This window comes from Mugil cephalus, chromosome 1 (assembly GCF_022458985.1).
Source record: "Mugil cephalus isolate CIBA_MC_2020 chromosome 1, CIBA_Mcephalus_1.1, whole genome shotgun sequence".
Classification (NCBI taxonomy): domain Eukaryota; kingdom Metazoa; phylum Chordata; class Actinopteri; order Mugiliformes; family Mugilidae; genus Mugil; species Mugil cephalus.
Window position 1 is genome coordinate 26091759 of NC_061770.1, and position 24247 is coordinate 26116005.

The 24247-nt window shown below is 45.6% G+C and overlaps 2 protein-coding genes across 4 annotated transcripts in view; both read right to left on the reverse strand.

Annotated features, from left to right (window-relative positions):
- Window positions 1-491: 491 nt before the first annotated feature.
- On the reverse strand, window positions 492-9059 carry tmem115 (transmembrane protein 115). Its single transcript, XM_047587398.1, has 4 exons — window positions 8709-9059; window positions 7392-7999; window positions 5345-5709; window positions 492-4421 (listed from the first exon to the last, which is right to left on the reverse strand). The coding sequence occupies exons 2-4, from the start codon at window positions 7881-7883 to the stop codon at window positions 4091-4093; spliced, it is 1188 nt and encodes a 395-aa protein (XP_047443354.1). The 5' UTR covers window positions 7884-7999; window positions 8709-9059; the 3' UTR covers window positions 492-4090.
- A 1596-nt stretch (window positions 9060-10655) lies between these two features.
- The window catches only part of LOC125008392 (helicase ARIP4-like), a 51493-nt gene continuing 37901 nt past the window's right edge, over window positions 10656-24247 (reverse strand). For all 3 annotated transcript variants that reach the window (XM_047585611.1, XM_047585624.1, XM_047585617.1), the window contains 18 exons: window positions 22385-22617; window positions 21804-21986; window positions 21562-21695; window positions 20962-21158; window positions 20368-20571; window positions 20149-20287; window positions 19889-20066; window positions 19581-19817; window positions 18177-18295; window positions 17963-18081; window positions 16942-17041; window positions 16488-16693; window positions 15904-16079; window positions 15628-15824; window positions 14675-14874; window positions 14488-14577; window positions 14284-14379; window positions 10656-13984 (listed from right to left, as the gene is read on the reverse strand). In XM_047585611.1, coding sequence (XP_047441567.1) covers window positions 13029-13984; window positions 14284-14379; window positions 14488-14577; window positions 14675-14874; window positions 15628-15824; window positions 15904-16079; window positions 16488-16693; window positions 16942-17041; window positions 17963-18081; window positions 18177-18295; window positions 19581-19817; window positions 19889-20066; window positions 20149-20287; window positions 20368-20571; window positions 20962-21158; window positions 21562-21695; window positions 21804-21986; window positions 22385-22617 — 3764 coding nt within the window. In that variant the 3' untranslated portion in view covers window positions 10656-13028. The remainder of the gene's footprint in view (window positions 13985-14283; window positions 14380-14487; window positions 14578-14674; window positions 14875-15627; window positions 15825-15903; window positions 16080-16487; window positions 16694-16941; window positions 17042-17962; window positions 18082-18176; window positions 18296-19580; window positions 19818-19888; window positions 20067-20148; window positions 20288-20367; window positions 20572-20961; window positions 21159-21561; window positions 21696-21803; window positions 21987-22384; window positions 22618-24247) is intronic.

The window sequence follows — 24247 nt, forward strand, 5'->3', positions numbered from 1 at the left end:
GACCAAGTAATTTCCCTTGCAGAGTCTAAATGTTCCTCTTTTCTAAACCACCGCTGTGGTTTTCCACTATTTTAGCTTCTATATAAAGTGAAACCTGCAGTTTAATGGACTCTACACTGGTTCAGGATCATTCAGACACAGACGGTTTTATAGTTTTATTATATCTGAGCCCAATGCAGCTTTTTAAAGTTTTACTTAATTGCGTTTTAAGTGTGTGCGTCCTGCGCCACCTGGCGGCCACTTCCTGACCTTTTATTGCCTTAAATATTCTTCGTGTGTTTTTATTTTATTCCCAGCACATGTGCATTCAGTGTTTTTTATCATTTCTTTTCTGGTTTAATCTCTATATTACTTATGAAGCCTTATTGTATATTCATTATTTTTGCCTTCAATAGTTTTTGTTTGACTTACATTTGTCTCATATTGCCCTAAACATTTTATATTTAAGTCTTATATTGTCTTTATTTATCCTCCAATGACAAAACAACAAGTGAAATTTCATACAATCGTCTTTTATTTCATAAAGAGAAAAAGAAATAACAAAACTCTGTGCAACAATCACAGTAGAGACGGAGACAGAGACAGAGACAGAGTCAGAGACGTTAGTGTGAATGAGATTCGTTGGAGCAGAAACATAAAAATGAAAAAAAGAAAACACAAACTAAACATAGTGAGTGATTTATCTTTAACGAACCCATCGGCCTCGTCTACAATCTGTTCATTTCGGGACCGGAAGACATTTTTTTTTTTACAATATGACTTCTAACTCGACTGTGGCACCACCGGCCACTTTATTAGGTACAGTAGTGAATCCATTCTGATCTAAATCCTCCAATAGAACTGTAAGATACAATGAAACTTTGAACACCAAAACCTTCATGAAGACTAGATCTGGAGCAGGAGTTCAGTACTGGACCTAATGAAGTGGCCGGTTGCTCTAGGAGAAGCTGGGTAGTGATTCACTTCTACATTCAGGTGAATGTTGTCTTTTCTTTCAGCCACTGACCAGAAACCAACCAGAGAACACGTGAAGTTTGGGAGTTTATTCCTTCTAGTTCGTCGTACAGACAATATTCTCCTCTACCACAGACATAGGAACATGAGGGTGAAGCTGGAGGTGAAGGTGAACTAGTGAACTCACATGACTTCAGTCTGTTACATCCTGATGCTGATCCTCTACCCAGCAGGTTTTTACAACAGAAGAATGGATGAAACGTCTTCAAGAACCTCTGCAGGACTCCAGTGAACCTCTGTGAAGGTTCCCGGTCGTCCAGGTCAAACACAAGCTGCAACAATAGGAATGCTTCTTGGATAAGTGGTGAAACTTTTCAAGAAAACCGAACACGACCAGTGGCCTTTTTTTTTTTGTTGATGTCTGTTGAGGTTTTCCAAAAAACACAAAGCTAAACCAAAGGCAACTGGACTTGTACAGTCTTCTTGAAAACGTTTCTTTTAGATATTTGTTCTGAACTGAGGAAGCTTCATAAAAGTGGTGAAACATCTTCAAGAACTTCCTGGACCTCCATGGATGGATCATCTTCATCCATGTTTTGCTTGTTCAGCTCAAAAAACACAACAAATTCTTGATTCAGTTTGTCTGAGTCAACTCTGAACCTGTTTAGTTTTCTTCAAGACATTTCATCCACTGGAGAAGCTCCTTGGATTAGTGGCACAAAAGATACTTCCAGGTCCAGTTCTCCTGGTGTAACTTTGGTTTTTGGATACATCATGACCTGGAGAACCTCAACAGACCCACAGTAATTCATTGCGCTGGTCATGACGATGTTTCACCCAAGTTCTTTTAAACATTTCTTCTACACTAAAGAAGCTTCTTAGATGAGTGGTGAAAAGAAAACCACCAAAATGTCCTTGTTTAGTTTGTTTATTGAACCTTCAGACCTTCTTGGATGAAAGTTCTTCATCCAACTCAACAACACATCCTTGTTTCACCTTGTCTGAGTCATCGATGACCATGAACCTGTTGGGTTTTCAGCCACTGAAGAAGCTCCTTCGATTAATGGCACAAATAAACCTTCAAGTCCAGCTCACGTTGGTGTAGCTTTGTTTTCTGGATATATCAGGACCTGGAGAACCTCAACAGACGTCCATCCATTGGTCTTGTCATGAAGACATTTCATCCAAGTTCTTTTAGATATTTCTTCTGAACTGAAGAAGCTTCTTAGATGAGCGGTGAAACATCTACAAGAAAACCCCCGAAAAGTCCTTGTTTAGTTTGTTAACTGAACCTTCAGACCTTCCTGGATGAAACGTCTTCAACAACACCATCATGGATATACCAGGGCCTGGATGACGGGGGACGTCTGCTGAGGTTTAACCATCCAGTCTTTTAGAACTGAAGAAACTTCTTGGACGAGTGGTGCAACTTCTTCAAGAAAACCCTCAAACTGTCTTTGTTTAGCTTATTAACTGAACCCTCACAGACCTTCTTGGATGAAACGTCTTCATCCAACTCAACATGTTTCTTGGACACATCATGACCTGGATGACTGAGGACGTCTGTTGAGTTTCTCCAGATCATGTTTTTCCCCAAAGAGAATTGGACTTGTTTGTGGTTTTCTTGAACACAATGAGTCCTTTAGAACTTCTAGACTTCTAGAAACTCAACAAGTCCCGTTCCCTTTGGTTTATCTCTGGATAAACCTTCCTCTTTCTAATGAATGTGGCTGCACTGATGATTGATTCTCTGTCGTCTTAACCGACTGCAGCTCGACCTTTAGTGTCAAAATGAACAAGAAGAACCAGATAGAACCGGAAGAAGCAGAACGCTGTCGCTCTAATATGGCTTATCACTTCCCACTCGTTCAGGGCGGCGAGTTCAACGAATCCATTCACGTTCTTCCTTGATGCTACTCCAGAAAAGCTCCACTCCAAGACGCTACGCTAAAAGCTAAAAGCTAAAAGCTAAAAACAAAAGGAGGGGGATTAAATTAGATTTCAGATTTGGAATCTCTGGAAATTAAATACGTATTTTAACCGTGTTCCAGGTGAAGGATGTTTATGATGTGACTTTGCTGCTCTATCCTGGGACTAAAGGCCACTTCCAAGTCGCTCCTCATTAAACAAATAGCAGAATAAATAAAGGCGTTACTCATCCAGTCAGACTGGAAACAATCTAAACGCAGCCCGAGTTAAAAGTTCACATCCGTCATTAATTTACTGGCTGCAAATTACTTTTAATCACAAAAGGACAAGAACTGGGAATTCAATGATTGGATTGGTTACCACCACCTCCACCTCCACCTCCACCTCCACCACACTGGGACGTCTACAGCCCCCGAAGACTAAATCACCTCACGCAATAACAGACATGTGAAAAAGATGCAAACTGCTTATGAACCGTTTTTAAACAAAGGCTCGTTCTCACGCCTCTGCTCTGATAAAGCAGCAGCAGCAGCAGCAGCAGCAGCGCGACGTTCGATTTCAGATCCTAAATGTGAACGGGATGAGGAGCTTCAAAAGAAAAACATGAAATCATGAAACAGGACGGCCGACCACAGATCTGAGAGTTCATTTCATCAAGAAAAAACGAAAAGAAGAGGAGATGTGGTTCAGTTCTCTGCGTGTACGTCCAGATACGACTTCTTCAAATTATCCTGGAAACACCTGGTTCTTCTTCTTCTTCTTCTTCTTCTTGGTTTGGTGTCATTAGTTCATCATCAGCAGCATCTTCTTCTTCTTCTTCTTCTTACCTGGAACCAGAACCAGGATCCGTGTCGTTTTCCCCGTGGCGGGCGACAAAAGAACAGATCTGGCCGACAGTAGTTGCACACCCACGTTAGTTATTTATTCAGAAAGCATAGAGACACACGAAGCAGTGAACAGAGCTCAGCGGGTCGGGGGTTCGTGTCCTGGACCGGAGGGGGAAGGAGGAGGAGGAGGAGGAGGAGGAGGAGGAGGAGGAGGAGGAGAAAAGTTCGCCCCAACGTTTTACAACCAACATGTCCGAGCGGAAACATCTGTACAGGTTTCATATGTTTTGATGGCGTTGAGAGAGAGCGGCGTGTCTCTGAATAAACCGGTGGACTAGAAGAGACTAGTGCATCACATGTGAAAACGTCGGGTCCGTTCGCTACGATCTAGACGGCGCATCTTCGAAGCTGATGATGCTGGACTCTGGGTGTTGAACGCCGCCGCCGCCCGAGGAGGACGCCGCTCCCACGCCGCCGCCGCCGCCCTGCGAGGACGAGGAGGCGGAGGAGCCCATGGGGCCGCTGGTCGTTCTGGCTGTGGAGGAGGAGGAGGAGGTGGAGGAGGACGGGTCCCGGCCGCCGTGGAGGAGGGGCTGAGACTCGGTCCGGACCTCGTCCTCGTCCTCGTCCTCCTCGTCGTCCATGCTGGGCCAAGCCGACTGGTCCTCCACGCGCTTCAGGCGCTCGTTCAGGGCTTTAAGCGCCAGTTGTCTACAAAACAAAATGAATTATTAATGTTAATGTTTGACCAAATCTCCACCTCCTCATACTTTATAACATTTATTACAAATACATGTATATATGAGCGACGCCCCCTTAAAGTTCAGTCTCAGTCATACAACTACTTTATCTCATGTGCTGTGTTACTGTTTATACTGTAGTACTTTTTTAATAGGATCAGCCATAACATTATGACCAGTGACAGGTGAATTATCATGGCTCCGGTCAGTGGGCGGAGCAATGAGCTGAATATTTTATAAAGTGGATCAAGATGATAAAGAAACGAATGAGAAACTTTGACAATTGAATTGATGCCTCAATGACTGGGTCACTCAGAACTACAGGTGTTTTAGAAGAAGAAGAAGATAAAGAGGAGAAGGAGGAGGAGGGAGCAGAACAAGAGGAGGAGGAAGAGGAGGAGGACGAGGAAGGGGAGGAGGAGGAGGAGGAGGAAGAGGGAGCAGAAGAAGAGGAGGAGGAGGAGGAGGAGGAGGAGGAAGAGGGAGCAGAACAAGAGGAGGAGGAGGAGGAGGAGGAGGAAGAGGGAGCAGAATAAGAGGAGGAAGAGGGAGCAGAAGAAGAGGAGGAAGAGGGAGCAGAAGAAGAGGAGGAGGAGGGAGCAGAAGTAGAGGAGGAGGAGGAGGAGGAGGGAGCAGAAGAAGATAAAGAGGAGGAGGAGGAGGAGGAAGAGGAGGGAGCAGAATAAGAGGAGGAGGAGGAGGAGGGAGCAGAATAAGAGGAGGAGGAGGGAGCAGAATAAGAAGAGGAAGAGGAGGAGGAGGAGGAGGAGGAGGGAGCAGAGTAAGAGGAGGTGTAGACTGGTCCGAGGAGGCTTCGATGGAACAGAATCTACAGAACAGATTAAACCTGAATGCAGTTGTTTCCACGGAGGTAATAAGTGAATGAGTCTTTACCTCCTCCTCTCTGCGTCCTGGGGGTCGGTCCCTGGGAGGCTGATGGTGATGGAGGAGGGGGCGCCCACGTCGTACCTCTTCACCATCTTCCTGCAGACCTTCACCTTGACCAGGGCGGCGTGGACCAGTCCGGCCAGCAGGCCCACGGCCGGCTGCAGGGCCTCGGGGAAGAAGCTGGCGAAGGCGAAGTGGTCGGACATGTCGCCGCGGCCCCGGCTGTGTCTCTGGTAGAAGCGCAGGTAGATCCAGCCGGACAGGGCGCCGTAGCTGTAGGCCGCCAGGGGGGCGGCGCTGTCCAGCAGCCCGGACAGACGCAGCAAGGCCAGGAAGAGGAGGACCAGAGCGGGGGCGGCTTTCAGCCTCACCTGGGACGACGGGGGGAGGAGGAAGAGATGAGGTTCATTAAGGCAGCGCAAGAAGAGGAGGAGGAAAATGATGAGGGAGATAGAAGAAGAAGAAGGGCGGGCGGGTCCCTGGTTTTAATCCAGTCTTAATCCAGTCTAGACCAGCAGTCTGGGCCTTTGAGGGACCGACCACAGGCTGATGCAGCTCTTATCTGGACCACGGAGGCAGCGGAGATGAAGCTCCATAAATGTAAATGAACAGATGAGCCGCTTGCCCTGAAAACCACCTGCTTATCAGACTCTAATTAAACACACGACCAGCACACGTGGAAGGGAAATAATAATAAAAGAAAAATAAAAAAATAGATGCAATAAAAGTGAAATCACCAGACGACTGTAAAATGTGAAATAATTAAACTCGACTGTACAGACGTCGTACTGGAGAAACCTGCTCTAGATTTGAGTTTCCTAGAAACCTAGAAACCCTTATTTCTGAGAGCGTTGGGACTGAAAGATGTTGGGTTTAAAAAGGTTTTAAAAGCTGGACAAAAGAAGAGACTCAGGAAAGAAGAAGACGCCACAAACTCAGACGCATCTTTTTGGAGGAAGACAAACAAACGGGCTCAACAGAGCATCACACACTGGATTAGACTAATGTTTATGTCCTAAATCATCAGCGTCAAACTCATTTTAGTTCAGGGGACACGTTAAAAACCCTAATTTCATCTCTCGGGGGCCGGACCAGTTTCATAATAGATTATTAACCTATAAATAAGCACAACTCCTGCTGTTTCCCTTCGTTTTATTGCAGAGAAGAACATTATGAAAGTGTTTTACATTTAATGAACCGAACTATTACGAAACATTTTGTTTGGTTTCAGGTCTCAGTGCTGTGTCATGTTCACATCTCTCAGTAAAACTGTGTGAAACCTGGGAACAGCAGCTGTAATTCATCCCATGGCCCAGATTAGAGTCTCTGGGCCATGTTTGGTCCACAGACCGTAGGTTTGACACCTGTGGTGTAGACTGAAAACTACCTGAAGTAAACCTCACAATGACATCAACTCATGTTTAATTATGGGAAAACTTCTCATGTTTACACTAGTAGACAAATGTTTGGAGACACGGTCTCATTCAACTAAATGACAAGTTGTGTCTAAACTTTGTCCAGTAAAGCGTGTTTATATTTAGCGACACCAGACATGTAACAGTTAGTGCGATACTTATTTAGTTTTAGTTACGTGTTTGATTAGCGCACTTTGCTCATTTCACTCCGTCAGACTCAGTTTGATCTGAAAACTCTGAAACATGTCGACGACAAAGTCAGACGTCTGGACATAGTTTGGATATTTTAAAAATATGCTGAGGGTAAACTAGTTTAACATGTAGAGCTGTGTGCAGCAAATGCAGAAAAAAGTTAAAGTTTCTAATTTGATGAGTCGCACACACAACTAAACAGTCAGAGCGTTTCCATGCAGCTTAATGGAGCTTTAAACTAGGTCCTTGTTCCAGTTTTACATGCAACGGAGAAAATCTAATAAGTGACGGTAACATGTCGTCCTCCTCCTCCACACTAGGGGGCGATATGTGTCTTTACAGCGGGTTGATACCACATTAATTAAGAGTCGTTCATGCAGCATTTAAACAACAACCAGATGGATAACCTGAAAACCCCGCCCTCAGTTTCCCTCCGCCGGTCTCACCTGTGGGACTCTGAGCACCGTCGTGTCTCCCATGGTTTGCTTCAGCGCCACCAGGACTCCTCCCAGGAAGGCGGCCGCTCCGTGCACGCGCACGGCGAACAGGTAGTCCAGGTCGAAGGTGGCCACGTAGGTGAGGAGGTAGGAGAGTCCCGCCAGGAGCCCCGCCGACACGTTGACCACCGCGAAAAAGATCAGGAGCTCCAGGGCGCCCCACAGCGGCTCCAGCAGGCGCCCGCACGCCATCACCGTGCCCACGTTGGCCGCCACGCCCCAGACGTGCCGCTCCACCGCGCCGTGCGTCGCCAGCGTCCACACCCAGAAGTTGGGCGGGAAGAGGTACCCGGGCGTGACGGCCAGGGCGTAGGGCGTGTCCACGGCCCAGGACAGCAGGTAGAGCAGCACCACCACGGCGCTGATGGCCTTCACCACCACGCTGGTGCTGGCCAGGGCGGCCAGGAAGTGCTGCCGCGCCACCGGCAGGTAGCGGTTCATGGCGGGAGGCGAGCGGGAGGCGGCGCTGGGAGCTGGTGAGAGGGTTAAGAAAGCCAAGAACAGGCGAGTCCTGACTGAATCCACGCCTCACGGGGAGACTTCATCCGGGACACCGTCTGTGAGGAGGACGCAAAAATATCTTTATCATCTTTATAGAAGAACAATAACATGTTTACATAGTTTTGTTCTCTCACATACATATTTACAGACACATACAACTTCTATTGTAGCCTGTTTTTTTATATCCTGTGTGTTTAAAGCTGCAAATCCTCCCACTGTGTGACTAACTAATGATCATCTTATCTGATGAAGTTAAATGTACATATAAGGTTAGAACCGAGCAGCAGCAAATTATTAATAAAGCTATTTCATAACAACATTTTAATGGTCATTACAGACAAGTTACAGCGAAATTTTTGTTTGCGAGCAATGTTGCGTAACAGCTTGAGGGTAAAGTGTTTATGAAGGCAATAAATAAGACAATAAATCCCTTTCTATGAAATCTGCAGAATAAACACACCGCAGCATTTCAGGTGTATCTGAAACATTTCAAATCTTAATGAAAACTGACCTTAGCAACCACAATAATACATTATTTTAGATACTTACATATCTTTTTAATTCTTATTTATTGTTCTTGTATGTTTCTCCTGTATTGTTAAATATATGTTTGCATCCTTGTTAAAAAACGAGTTGACTTCGGACAAAAAATAACATGACGAAGAAGACACAACACAACATTATCACCACGACACTGCTAATTTTAGCAGCGTTAGCAACCTGTTCAAAGTCTAAAGCGTTTCCGGTTAACGGCGCCTTACTTACGTCTTCGTCTCGGTGAAACCCGGTGGGTCGGACCCAGCCCACGGAGCCCACGGAGCTCCGGTGCTCTCTCTCGGCCCGGTGTGTCCCGGCGGCGGTTAGCAGTTAGCACTTAGCATCAGGCCTCTCAAAACAAACGTTAAAGAGCCGTTTCCTAACCCGCGTCAGTACCCGGATGTTCCTCGGGTTTTCATACTTCCGCGTTTCCCTCGTTAGTTTATATCATCCTTCGGTTCTTCCTGTTTTAGTTGTGTAGTTTTTAAATTATATTATCTTAGCAGGTAGTTCTCCTCCCTCTTAACGTCGCTAAGCTAACCGAACCTGCGCCTCCTGCCACCGTCATCAGCGTAAAAAAAAAAAAATAATAAAAAAACGTCAAGTCACGTAACGTCTCAGCCGCAGAGCAGTCTGGGAAATCGAGTTCTTTCAGAGTCAGCGCTGTTCTACCGTGTTTTCTCACACGTACAAGGAACCAGCCTCCGGGAAGAGACTCGTGATGTACTTTTAATACGATCTAAGTATAATAATTAAGAAAAAATAAATAAAATAAAATATACATTATACACTGACTGGCCACTTTAATGGGCAGACTAGTGAAAACTTCAAGATTTCTATACTGACAATTTCCCAACATATTCACAGCATACAGAAGAAACAAAAACGTCAAAAAAAAAAAAAAACAGCCTATATGCAACCGTGCAATGAACAGTTGTAGCTTGAGTTTTATATCAGTAAAGTGCAGATAACTGTCAGACTAGAGGACTTGTGTCTTTTTTTGTTGTTGTTGTTGTTGTTGTTGTTGTTATAAGAAGGCAGGTGAGGTAGGTTCCCTGTGTGATGGGTGGGTTACAGTCTGTGCAGGTAGGTGCAAACTTTCTAATGTGACAGTCCCACTCTTCATGTAGGTTCCTGTATTCAGCTTTAGTTCAAAATAACAAAGAGAGCTGCTGATTTCATACTTTGCAGCACTATTGTTGTAGTTTGAGTCACTCTGGGACCCCTTAAAGCTACCGTCCCGTTTGCCTGCGTAGAATCCCACAAATGGGTTAAAGTTAAGAGACTAGTTCAAATTTAATTATATCTAAAGTAAGAGCTGAATGCAGTGATACAAAATTAAAGCAAATGCCAATGAGTGTCTGACTGTATACAGTACTAAATGCTAATATCAATGTGCTAACGTGCTAATTATTACCTGAGCCATATATTATAGAGAGTCTGTCCAACCAGGGAATGTAGCGTCTGAGCTTGATCTCAAAAACAAGTTAGCCTAGCCTTATGCTAGCCTTATGCTAGCCTTATGCTAGCTCTATGCTAGCCTTATGCTAGCTAGTTATCTAGGCTAAAGGCTTAGATAAATAGCAGCTAGCGTCATATATACTGTGAAACCCATGTGTTCATATAATTTATGTCCATGTAGATAAACACATTTAATTTAACTTTACCTCAGTTACTGCTAAGTTATTATGGCTAGCATGCTAATGCTATAATGATAATACTAAATAACAGTGAGACTAGTTTAATAGTTTTTCTAATTTTTCTGATTAATTTGAACCTTTTAACAGTGATGGATGAACACGGAGACTGAGGAGAAGGTAAACACAGCTCCATGACTGATGAGGAGCATTTTACAGCTCATTTAAGATATTTAAAGGAAGTAGACGCTGGGACATTTAAGTGAGGGCCTTTTACATATTGACAGATGTTGGTAATAACATTTATAGGCCTGTTAATGGTGGAAATAAGACATTTATTTCAACATAGAGTTACACTGTAGAATCTAACCTATGATGTAGTAAACATGGCGCCATGATTAGAGCTGGACAGACTCTCTCTAATATAAAGCAGATTATTAGATCACTGCTGTACCTAATGAAGTGGCAAAGGAGTGTAGTTAAACTATGTAGTCGTGAAACAGTGCATCTGGTGCGACAGAAACGAGCAAGAGTTTTATTTAGAGCATGTTTCTGTTTATTTACAAACTTCAAAAAACAAACAACAACGACAACAAACGAACGAACAAAAAGGATCTAAGGTCACACAACGTCGTCATCATCATCATCATCATCATCATCGTCGTCGTCGTCGTCGTCGTCATCCACTGATAAATCTACACAACAGGCTTCGACCGGAGCTCAGAGACAGCAGATTTGAATCCTCGGCGGCTGCTCCGACCGGATCCATCCGTTATAAATAAATATCCTAAATTCAAGTAGAACGCTGCGACTGAAGAGCGGCCAGTCAGCGGGCGACACAGCTCTGATGATATGGTAACAAAGGAAAAAAGCACTTTTTACTTTCAGCTGTGGTCGGATTAAACGTGACTGGTTAACACAAAAAAAAAAAAATATTTCATTTTTATTTGGGTCCTAATTATCTGAGCTCGTCAGTAAGAAGAAGTTCAGCTCAGTATTAAAGTTTTTCTTGTTTTGTTTAATTTCTCGTTGCAAATCTCACTACAAAGATGCTAAACCTGATTGGTCCACGCGCAACTTCTGAAGTCGTGCACAGGTTCACATGTGTTGGGTCAAAAAAACTAAAAAAAAAGCAAACAAACTAATATGACCATAAAAAAAAACTCAGAAATAACAGAGAAACTGAAAAAAAAGACATTGTACAAAAATAGAAATACAAATGAATAAATATGCACCGTCATAAATAAATTAATTTGGTAAATTCAAACATTGTAAAAAGAAAAACATGAGTAAACTAACAGTTTCAGTACAGAGAGAGTGAATACCGTTTCCATTTTCAACAAAGAAAAAAAAAAAAGAGTTTTTATATTTTTTTGTTTTTAAAGCGGCGGCCATTTTTAGGAAGGAGGTTTTTCTGATATTCAGTCTGAATTGGAGCTTGGTCTCGTCTCTCTTCCAGTGCAGAGGTGGATATGTACCCTGGGTTCTGCTCTGCAACCTTATTTGGTCTCTTAAGACACGATGCTCTTTTTAACTTTTCCTTTTTTTGGTATTTCAGATTTGCTTTTAAAACAAACACAAACAAAACCTGCGTAAAAAAAAAAAAAAAAAAGAATTTGTCTTTGTCTGGTTTCATTTTTCATCGAGCAATTTTTTTTTTTCCTTTTAGAGCTTAAAACCAAATTTGAAATACCAGAAAGTAGACGGAGGTTCCTCGTGTGTTTTGTGCATTTGGCAAAAAGCTGCACCAACTCTCCGAGAAAGACGACAAAGGTTTGGTTTCACACCGACGTACGAGATGAAAGAGGAGAAAAACGTGACTGATCGCCGGACGAGCTTCTATTTAAATTCCTTTTCTAACCCTTAAAAAAAAAAAACAACGCGGATACGAACGTAAACTCAAAGAAAAAAAACAAAATGGTGGCGAGTTCAACTTCCTCCGGGGTCGTACAAATACATATATAGGCTTGAGTGAGTTAGTTTTGCATGGTTTTCTCTCGAGGCTACAGTAAGACTGTGGGTGACTCGCTCACAGTTAACATTCAGAAAGGTTTGGAGGCAGAAAAGGCATTTTCTGTTGGTGGTTTCTCCCTCCGCTACGAGGAGGAAAGGTCGCCTCGCTGGAGCACAGTTTTCTTCTCGTTATCACCTGGCTGTTTTTTTTGTTTTAGGCAAAAGTAAAGATTTACATAAATAGAAAATACACACACAGAAAAAAAAAAAAATGAAAAAGAAAGAAAGAAAGAAAGAAAGTTCTTCCCACGTCTGATGCCTAAATAGTCTTTTCAGAATAAAAGGCCTGGTATGAAGGCATTTGATTAATCATACATTCTTTCACTGAAGTTTTAAAGTTGATTCATCGTGATCCTGTTGTCGTATATAACCCCCCCGTCCCGTCCCCCCCGTCCCGGCAGTGAATCATTAAGTTCGATCAAAAACGCTTCCTAAAATCTTTAAGAAATATTCAGTAGCAATACTCAACAAGTCACAAACGATAACTAAAGTCACTACCAGCTAACCGTTTATTTTTAACCTTTTATTTTTTAAATTTAAAGCGACGCCGGTCTGTCTGTTTAAATTGAAAGCGTTAAAGGCTCTTGAAACATTTAGCGAAAGCTGCGCAGCTAGAATCTCTACAGCACAACTAGTGGCCGCCTGTGGTCACTGCAGGAGGCCCAGACTCAGCAGGACTCAGTCCAGTGATCGACACGTCGACGCCAACAGAAACCAAAAAACAAACTTGGAAGCCCAAAGTCCTCTTCGTTTTTATTTCCTCCTGGATTCGTTGCTCGGGGCCGGGGGGGCGGGGGGAGCGAGTGGGGGCGGGGTTATTTGTCAGCATTTTATCGTCATCCTTTTTTTAAATTTTTAATCGTCCATTTCCCTCAAAGCCTTTTTAAAGACGAGGAGTTCACTGCCCCCCCACCTCGATGACGTCGTCGTCGTCCTCGTCCTCCGAGCTGCTGCCGCTGCTCGCGCCCACCCCCCCGTTCACCAGGACGGGGCCCCGGTGGCCGTCGGACCGGGCCGAGGGCGAGAAGGAGGACGGCGACGACGAGGAGGAGGAGGAGCTGGAGGCGGCGGCGGTGGGGGGGTACTGCGACAGGAAGCTGGCTCCGGCCGGACCGGGGGTGGCCGCCGGGCCCGGGAGCCCCCCCGGGAGCATGGAGCCGGGGTAGAGGCTGTAGGACAGAGGGAAGCCTGAAGGCAGCATCCCGGCCATGGGGGGGCTCAGCATGAAGGGGGGCAGGGCCCCTGGAAGCGAGCTGGCGGCTTTGAGTGAAGAAGAAGAAGATGATGTTGATGAGGAAGATGAGACGGCGGTTGTTGTGGTTGTCGACGGCGACGAGGAAGATGACGTGGGGACGCCGGAGCCGCTGAGGCCGAACAGATCCGGGTACATGTAGCCGGGGTCCCTGAGCTGAGCGTGGGGGGGCTGGAAGTAGCGCGGCCCCGCCCCCATGAAGAGCGGGCGCCCCAACATGGCCGAGCTGAGGCCCAGAGGCGGGAGGCCGTAGCCCCCGGGGTAGGGGAAGCCCTGGGACGCCCTCCCGGGGGGGGGCTGTTTGCCCGGCCGCTCCTCCAGGGTGGGGGTGGAGGCCTTGCGCTTGGAGCCCGTCCTCAGGTCCTGGGCCGCCGTGGCGTCCGTGCTGGGCTGGATGACGGCGGCGGCGGCGGCGCTGCCCGCCCCCCTCTCCGCCGGGGCTCCTCCCCCACCGCTGTAGCTCTGCAGCTCGCTGAGGATCTCTGGGCCGTCCGGGGAAAGGGGGCGGGGCACGGGCTTGGAAGGAACCGGCTGCTTCCTGTCAGGTGACGCGCAGCCGTTACTGCCATTGGTGGAAAGCTCCAGGGGCGGGGCTTGAGAGTCTGGCCAGAAACAAGAGATTAGTAGTTTTAGCAGCAGATTCAACTTTATTTATCCCATTTTCCTATTAGATACATGTACAACATCGTAAGAATAATTTAATAATTTGCTGTTATATTATATTTTAAGAAGACGATAAAATCTCTTTTTTAATAATCACATATTAAATCTCAGTATTGGAGGAAAAATATCACAGTTAAAATATTTTCAGCTCTATTTAGAACAGATCTAATTGATACTAAATAAATAAAATCAATAAACTATATAAATAAAGTTAAACTGAACTAAATGGTCATCCTACCTTTGGGTGGCGCTGTTGAGCCCTCGTCCCCTATTTTGGCCTTGTTAGCCGCCCTGATGGCAAAGATTCGTCCGTCTGACGTCCGGATGTACGTCCCTGAAACAAAAGGGATCAGTTAAAAATGATAAAAATAAACGAGGAGTTCTGTCGTCGTTAGAGTTTCACAACAGACGAAGGAACCAGAGAAGAAGAGTTCGTCGTTACCTTTGGTGCCTCTGATGATGTGGATACTCTCTCCAGCTGTGATTCTGGCCTGAACGTCTGTAGAGCTGTTGGTGCCTGGAATCACAATGTCTGCAAAAAAACCCAAAAAACAATAAGGATCCATTTAACAATAAAGTTTCATTTCAAAATAAAAGCCTGAGGTGTGGGCTCTAGAGGCTCCTCCTACCAGTGGTGGTGAGGATCTTCTGCACGAACACGCCGGCCTTCTGCAGGCAGTTGACTGGGAACCCTCCGAGTCCGGACCTGGCGGCATCGGCGCTGGGGGCGGATCCTGAGGACGCCTGGCGGGGCGTCATAGGAACCGGGGTGGACTGGACCGGCCGGACGCTGGCCACCGGCTTCTCCTCGGTACGAACCGGAGGACGCCTGAAAAAAAACTCTGATTAGAAACTGTAACAGGTTAAATACTATTAACACTTTACCCACGGAGGCTAATCAACAGTTTAAAAGCTGGTTTATGGTTTGACCTTTCGCAAAACCCCGCCCCCAAGCCGTCATCGTCCAATCATACATCCTAGCAACTGTTACTGTGTAAACAAGCTGAATGGTGAAGCGGTGACTCTAGGTAACCCCAAGGGTTCGGCAAAGTCTCAAGAAAATAAACAAGCACACATACGTCTGCTCCAAGGTTAGGCTAGAATGGGCTAAAGCCACAGTGATAGCTAGCTAGCTAACGTCGAGCTAACAAGACGCTCACATATATATACATATATAAAATGATTAAAGTTGTGGTTACTATTGGCATTTAGCCCTAACTAATGTTAGCTAGCTTAATGTTATCTGGCTAGCTAGCGAGTTCGAGACAATTTAAGCTTATTTTGTTTTCATCTTTCATGTAGCATTTTGTCAATGAACAGTTTACTCCTGACGTAAAGGTCAGACTTTGATTTTGCTTTCGCCTCGATGCATATTTTAATATTTTTTATATCCCTCCACTGCACACTGTGATAGCTAGTAACCCCTCTGTTGGTGTCAAGTAGCTTGACGGGCTAGCAACGATAACTAAGGGGGCGGGGCTAGTCACAGTGTGGCAGGACTAGCAACAGTAACTAAGGGGGGCGGGGCTTTTGTGAAAGTTTCCTAAAAATAAAGCAGAGGATCAGCTTTAGAGGCACGGACCAGTTCCTCTGGCTGAAGGCCGGGATGTTGGTGAGGCTCTGGTCGCTGGCCGGGTAGTAGTGGGCGTAGGAGGGACGGGTGTAGGGCACCGACGCCCTCTTCTCGTCCTCGTAGCCTTTCTTAGCGGCTTTCTTCTCGGCGCTGCTCAGCTTCAGCTCCCTGCGATCCATCAGCAGAGACTCGTGGGGGAACGGTTGCTGGAAGAAGACAATGAGCGTTAGTTATAGTGGTGGTAGTAGTAGTAGTAGTAGTCCTACTGCTAGTAGTACTATGTACCTTGGTGATGAGGTTGGGGTAGAGGTGCAGCGCCCCCCTCAGGACTCTCTCCATCTGGTCCTGGGCCTCCAGTCGGACCTGGGACGGGTCCGGTTCCTCCTCCACAAAGTGGAGCAGAGACTCCACCTCCCTCCGGGTGAAGGTCAGGACGGGGTTCAGGTCGTCCACCACTCGGTCTGGACGAGGACGGACAGAACAGAGGACAGAGGATGGAGGAGAGGACAGAGGACAGAGGACAGAACAGAGGACGGAGGACAGAACAGAGGACAGAGGACAGAACAGAGGACAGAACAGAGGACAGAGGATGGAGGAGAGGACAGAGGACAGAGGAGAGGACAGAGGAGAGGACAGAGGACAGAACAGAGGACAGAGGACAGAGGAGAGGACAGAGGACAGAACAGAGGACGGAGGACAGAGGACAGAGGACGGAGGAGAGAAAACCAGACGTTCAATGTCTTTTTCAAGTTTGATTTTAAAACCAACAATGACGTGGAAAAGAAAAAAAACCTGTTTATTATTGATGATGTTTTGATTCGAGTATTTCCAAACATAATACTAGTAGTACTAGTAGTACTGATACTGACCGGACATGCCCTGCTTGGAGATCTGCCGGTCGTAGATCTTCTTCTCGAGCGTGAAGTCACAGACGAGCCGGTAGACGTGACATTTCTTCTTCTGTCCGTAGCGGTAGACGCGACACACGGCCTGGGCGTCATGACACGGGTTCCAGGAGGCGTCCAGGACCACGACCCGGTTCGCCCCGATCAGGTTCACCCCCAGACAGCCCGCCCTGACCAACAAAAACATGCGTTGGGCCAAAAAGTGCAAAAAAAACCCCTCAAATGAGTCTATTTTAGACCCCGCCTCTATCATTATTATTATTATTATTATTATTATTATTATTATTATTATTATTATTATTTTTATTATTATATGTTGACTGTTTAGTTCTGGGATTCACTGTTGTGTTTTGTTGGCTACAAATTAGAGAAAATTGCAAATTCTTCCCGGGCCGTATGTTTGCTAGCTGTGTTTTACCTGGTGGAGAGCAGGAAGAGCCACGCTGAGGAGTTGGAGGGGTCGTTGAACTGGTTGATGAGTCTCTCTCTCTCTGAGGCCGTGGTGCTTCCATCCAGCCCTTCAACACCATAACGAGACAGAGTTAACGAGGGGAGGAACAACTATCACACTAACGAGACAGTTAACGAGGGGAGGAACAACTATCACACTAACGAGACAGAGTTAACGAGGGGAGGAACAACTATCACACTAACGAGACAGAGTTAACGAGGGGAGGAACAACTATCACACTAACGAGACAGAGTTAACTAATCTTTCTCAGTGTGTCTGTTATCATAAAGCGCCAGCAGGTGGCAGCACTCACTGTGAGTCAATGAGAGACAAATGAAAACACTCTAGTGTTGTCACTTGTTTATCTGGGAGAATGAGCCAATATTACATATGTACCTCTGGGAGTTTGAAGGTTTCCAGAGTGTTTCATTGACATAAACAAGGATAAAATAAAAACTAAACCACGACTTAAAACTGTTCAAATCAAATTAAACCTGGAGATTTAAGACGAGTCCTGAGGATAAACACGTCATTCTTCCTTATGGAAGTAGTAGGACTGGTAGTACCAGAACGAGTATAAGTAGTGGCAGTAAGAGTAGCAGTAGTAGTATTAGTAGGAAGAGGAGTAATAGTAGTAGTGGTAGAAGGAGTAGTGGTAGGAGGAATTGTAGGAGTAGGAGTAGTAGAGGTAGGAGGAATATTAGAAGAAGAAGAACATAGTAGCAGTGGGAGTAGTAGTAATAGTAGTATTAGAAAGAGTAGTAGGAGTATAAGTAGGAGTAGTACTGTAGTAGTAGTAGTATTAGCAGTAGTAGTAGTAGTAGCACTGCAGTAGTAGTAAAAACTAAAACTTAAATGAGACTAAACAGACTCTGGTTCATAGACATAAACAAGGATGAAATAAAAGCTAAAAGCTAAAGATGCTATGAGCTACGTCTCCCTGCAGTAGTTGACATTAGGATGAAGTAAAAGCTAAATGAGGTCTCACTGTAGTAGTTGAGGTTTCGGACCCAGGGCTGGTTGGACCGGTCTCTGGCTCCGGGAGGAGGAGGCATCGGCCTCTTGGCCAGGAAATCCTCGATGACCGTGAGGGTGGATAAACTCTGACTGGAGGCGGCAGAGAGAGGGAGAGAGGGAGGTGAAGGGGGAGTACGAGGAGGTGTGAGATAAGAGACGAGAGGACAACTGTCCTGGTGTCTCACCTGAAGACGAGGAGCTTGTCCCCCGTCCTCACGCTGTCCTCTATCAGGTGGAACAGCAGAACCATCTTAGCAGAGTTCTCCAGGACTCCGGGCTGGTAGTCGCACATGATCTCCTTAGCCTGAGTTAACATTATCACACAGTTAACACAATCACACAGTTAACACAAGTTAACACAAGTTAACACAATCACAGTTAACACAATCACACAATCACAGTTAACACAATCACACAGGTAACACAAGTTAACACAATCACACAGGTAACACATTCACACAATTACACAATTACACAGTTAATACAAATCACACAGTTAACACAAGTTAACACAAGTTAACACAATCACAGTTAACACAAGTTTAACACAACTGACTGCAGATAAATACATGTTTTATTTGTCCTTGAAAAGTCTTATAGTTATTTTATTCTAGTTTTTTAGTTTCATATTCTCCCATTTTTACTTGTTTTTTATTTTTTTTACTTAATTCTGTTTTTAATGATCTTATATCTTGTTATGTTTTTATATTGTACCAATTTTATTTATTTATTGATATTGATCTTTTATTATTCTAACTTTTTACAGCCAATCTAAATGTGAAGCACTTTGAATGACATTCATTTGTTTCGAAAAATAAAATCTGATCGACTGTTTTTGTTGTAAGTTGTGCACATTCCCAGTGGTTTATCCAAACAGAGCTGAAACAACTGAACACGTTTCCAGTCTTCAGCTCTAAAAGACCTGGAGGAGGTTGGAGTTTAACCTCCTGAGACCCTGCGTCCTCATATGAGGACACGACGTTTTAGGTTTTATTGCAGCTTATTCTGTTTCATTTAAACCCATTGTCCTCATTAATGGACGACTTAGTCTGCCATCTACTGGTAGCAGAGATTAAAACTTATTTATTTATGCTTATTAACGTTTCTAGTTTGATGTGACTCGCAAATTTAACAAGTTTTATAAATAACAACGAACTACAACGTCGCTAATTAGCAAGTACTCGTTAAAGGACGCAGAGACTTCATTGTTCTAGTCTTAAACAGGTTTCAAAAAAATAAAAGACGATGATTATTTCTTATTCGTCTTACGTCCCACTGATTCCAGATACTGTGGAGAAATTAAAAATGCACAGCAGATAGAAGCTCGGGTCTCAGGAGGTTAAAGTTGTGTTTAAAGTTGTGTAGAGCAAAACCAACCAGCAGATGTTCCTATTTATGTTCCTATTTAAACCTAAAGCTGCCTCCAGTATTTTAGAGCCAGAATGAAGCATCTTCAAGAAACACTACAAGACCAGACGTCTTTGTTTCTTTGTTTTCAGCTTTTTTTTTGTTTCCCAACTTGTTGCGCTTCGTTTGCAGACCGTGGTCTTTGTTCTCCATCTGTGAAGGATCCTCTAACGTCAACGTACCCACTCGTAGGTGATGACCTGGTTGGCTTTCTCCTGCAGCTGGTTGAGGCTCAGCCCTCCGATGGGGTTGGGGGTGTCCAGGTTGTTCTTGGGCTTCTGAGAGGTCGGACATCGGGGATTTCCCGAGGAGGAGGAGGAGGAGGAGGAGGAGGTCATGTCTTCGAGGTCTAAGTCCTGGTCGCTGGCCAGGTTTTCCTTCTGCAGGGCCTCGTACAGGACGTCCGGGTGGTTCCAGATCTGAAGGAAACTCAAACGTTACCCCCGTGTGCACAGACACAGACTCTGCTCTCAGCCTCCAGACTCTTTACCTTGCAGCAGACACAAAACGCCTTGAGAGGGTTGAGGCTGAGCCACCCGGAGTTTCCTGCCTCTCTGAAGCGGTTCATGAACTCGGTGTAGAGCGCCCTCTGCAGGGGGGACAGGCGGACCAGGATCACATGCTCCTCCTTGGAGGGCAGCTGGTCCTTCAGGACGTCGTGTCCTCGTCTGGGTTAAAGACGGCAAAGCGTGTTAAGACAAAGAGCTGACGTCTGAGTCGAGTTTCATTCGCTGGACGATGACCTCTCACCTCTGGACAAAACCCTCCAGGAGACTGTGCAGGACGTGGCTCCTGTACCTCATCAGCTGGACGTCCTGCGGCGTGCTGTCCACACACTGCCCGTTCAAAATCGGACGTTCAAACATGTTGCTGAACTCCTGCCGAGTACCTGTGACACAAACAGGACGAGTTTAAAGCTGCAGAAGCAACAGAAACAGAAAACAAAACAAACACCGATGCCGCTCGTACCTAGGAAGTCGGGTCGGACGAAGTCGACCATGCACCAGTACTCGATCAGGTTGTTCTGGAGCGGGTACCCGGTCAGAACCACGCGGCGGCGGGTCCGGATGTTCTTCAGAGCCTGCGACGTGCTGGCGTGACAGTTCTTGATGCGGTGTCCTTCGTCACAGATCACCACGTCTGGACCGGGCCGGGCCAACGCTTTCTCAATGCCTGGCAGCAAATAACCAACAGGGACGGAGCCTTTTTAATACTTACGTTGAACAGAATATTCATTTAAATGTTAATACAACTAAGACTAAGACATAAATGACCCAATATAATTATAGTACTAATAAAACCAGTGTCATGGCGTCTGTCAGGCTAGCGATTTTAATAAAATGCTTTGCATGGTCAGATGTTGAATCTAATTCAACCTCCCTTGTTGCAGGTTGACCAGTCTGCATCTTTTTGAGGTGAACATTTGGCCTTAGACATTTTAAAGGTTCACTTCCATCCATGCAGCAATAGCGCTAAGGGGGCTAAGCTAACTAAAAACTAGCTGGCTACCGTTACTACCGTTAGCAATGACATTTACAACGGTTGACGTGTTCTCTCTCAAACCTTTCAGTAGCTCCTGCTGCCGGTCCTCCTCGTCCAGGTCGATGACGACCGGTCCCGCTGCCTTCTTGCTCTTCTTCTTCCTTCCCGCCACGAAGCTCTTCTTCAGGGACAGGAGGCGATACATCTCGTAGCCCATCAGCAGCACCCCTCCGTCCCGAGCCCATTCCTCCACCACCTTGGCCCTCGTCGCCGTGTTCCTGTGGAGCGTCGGGGCGGGAAAAAGATTAGCGAATGTCGCAGAAGAAGAAATGATCAGGCAGCAGAACCAACACGTAAAGATGGAAGACGCTAAACGGCACGTTGGTCCTCTCCATGGGACATGAAGGATAAAATAAACCAAGAGGGACCAGTGACGCCAAGCATACGTTAGTCTGGGATTCTGCTAGCACTTGGGCTAACGCGGCTAACAGCTGGAGACAAACCAAGACTTTAAGTGCAGATATATTCACTTCTTTCTCTAGTCTGTTTGCTCATGTAAAATGAAACGCGATTAATATCGATTAATTTTTTTTTAATCGCGATTAATCGAAATCAATCCGCAGCTAAATTTTTAATAGTTTGACAGGAAGGAGGGAAAGTTTTTGCGTTTCCTTTACTCACTTGTGTTCGTCGTTGAGGATGTGAACCTTGAACGTTCGCGGCGACACCAGCGACGGGTCGGTGTCTGGAGGCAACGCCTCCGGGGGCGGGACCCACATGTTGAACTCCGACAACCAGTTCTGTAACGTGTTCACCTGGAAGGAAGTTAAACGGATCAGTTATCAGTTGATTAATTAAAACGTGTCTCCACAGCCAAGGAAGGAAGGTAGGAAGGAAGGGAGGAAGGGAGGGAGGAAGCTTACAGGAACGATGGCCAGCACGGTGTGGGCCTGGGTGTGTCTGAAGAGGACGTCGATGAAGGATATGACCTGCAGGGTTTTGCCGAGGCCCATGCTGTGAGCCAGGATGCATCCGAATCCACTGCTGCGGTCGAACCGCTCCACAGACTCCACCAGGTTATCGTACAGGAAACGAATCCCTCCGATCTGAGGGGGAGGAGCCACGAAAAACACGGAGGATTATACGAAACCGTACGAGAAGACGACACAACGTCTAACACACTGTAATAAATGTATGGAGCTGTTAGAAGTGTTCTCATCCAGTGTGAAATCTAGTTAGTATTAGGAAGGAAGGAAGGAAGGAAGGAAGGAAGGAAGGATTGAGTTAAGGAAGGGAGGAAAGCAGGAAAGGGAATAAAGAAAGGAAGTTAAGGAAGGAGTTAACAAAGGAAGGAAGGAATGGAAGAAAGAAAGTAGGAAGGAAGGAGGTGGAATAACCGGGTCATTCAGTATATTCATGTGGTCAGCTGACCTCATTGTTTGACCCTGTTTTTTTTTTTTTTATTTGTTTTTTTTTTATAAATCCAGATGGTAACCACGGTTACCTGGTGAGGTTTGACAGCTCGTGCCAGCTGGGAGGACAGGAAGATGTCGTCCTCGGAGGCCGGATGGTTGAGGTTGACCAGGACTCTGCCCTGAGCGTCCGGCTGGTTGAGGGCGTCGTTGGCGTGAAGGCCGCCCGACTCGCTCTCCTCTTCTTCTTCGGTGGTGGCGGCGGCGGTGGCGGCGGCGTCGCGGGCGATGGCGTCGTCCTCACCTGAGCTCAGGTAGATGACGTCTGAACGGAGTGACAGAATAACCGTGGTTAACTATCGAAGACACATTCGGACTTTTCCATGGACCCTCTAGTGTAGGCGGTAACCATGGCAACCTCCACTAATCATCTCCTAATAAACTAATGAACATCAGGATGAGGAGGTGGAAAAACAAAGGTGAACCAAGATGAAATCAATGGAGGAGGAGATGCTACGACTAATTCTTCTTCTCTTCTTTCTTTCTCCAAACACATGGAAACTTCCTGGTTTTCTTCTTCTACTGAATCAATAGATGAAGATAAACATCCCTCCTCCTCCTCCTCCTTCTGTTTCCAGTAGATGTGATGCTCCTCTTCATCAGCTAAACTCCTACGCTGACTGATGTCTGGATTTAACACATCTATTAAGTTGGTCTCCATGGAAACGGTCCTCAATCAGGGCGGAGACGTGGAGACACCTTGGTCGTCTTCTGAGACTTCTTCTTCTTCTACTACTACTGGTTCTTGTCCTAACTTCTCATCCTCCCTCTTCTTCTGTCCTTTTCTCTCACTACCTTCTTCTTCTTCTTCTTCTTCATTTCCTCCTTCTCCTACCGTTCCGCCTCTTTCTTCTTCTCCTGTTCTATTTCCAGTAGATGTGATGCTCTTCTTCTTCTCTAACCTTCTACTCTGACCGATTTTTAAGTTTTATTGTTTTGATGTAAACAGTGGGGAACAGTTTATCTCTTTTCTCAGATTCAGACTTTAATGATCTTGGTTCAGCTCAGTTACACGTTAAAGAAATAAAAAGATAAAATAAAATAAAGTAAATACCTGGTGAAATAAAACAATAGAAAACAGTGTAAACAGAAGCACAGACAGGAATGAGCAGTAACCATGGGCAGCGGCGACGCCGTTAATGTGTGTTAGTGTGTAAGTGTGTTAGTGTGTAACTGTGTGTGTGTGTTGATGTGCGTATGAAAAAGAGAGAGGCCTTATATAACTGCAGTGAATGGCTGGTTACACAAGTAGGATTAGAGCGGAGGGGGAGACTGGTTACGCAACCTGACTAGAAATGTCACTGTGCCACCGTGAGTGTGTCCTGGTGTTGTGTAGCTGTGTGTGTCCTGGTGTTGTGTAGCTGTGTGTGTGTCCTGGTGTTGTGTAGCTGTGTGTGTGTCCTGGTGTTGTGTAGCTGTGTGTGTTGTGGTTTTTGTGTAGCTGTGTGTGTTGTTCCTGTTGCTTCCCAATCGACATATTATCTGTTCACTTCGTCCTGTTGTGTGTTTGTGTTTGTGTTTGTCTGAGGGAACGGGACATGATGTACCCCCCCCCCCCCCCATAAGGCTTTAAATATTCACAGAGATTCCTACTCTTTCGTTCCTTCTTTCCTTCCTTCTTTCCTTCCCTAAATCCTGAACCAGGACCTGTGAACACAGCTCCAGGACCTGGACCAGGTCCTGGTCCAGGTCCAGGTCCAGGTCCTGGTCCAGGTCCTGGTCCTGGTCCCTGCTGTTCCTTTAGCTTTTAAGCATTACCCTGTTATTAGCCGTAGTAGCTCTGTAGCCGTAGAATTTGACGGGAGGACTAGATATTAACTTCAAGCTCGTGTCTCTTAGCTTTTAGGTCACCATAGATAGCCTTTAGCCTTAAGCTTTTAGCCTTTAGCCTGTAG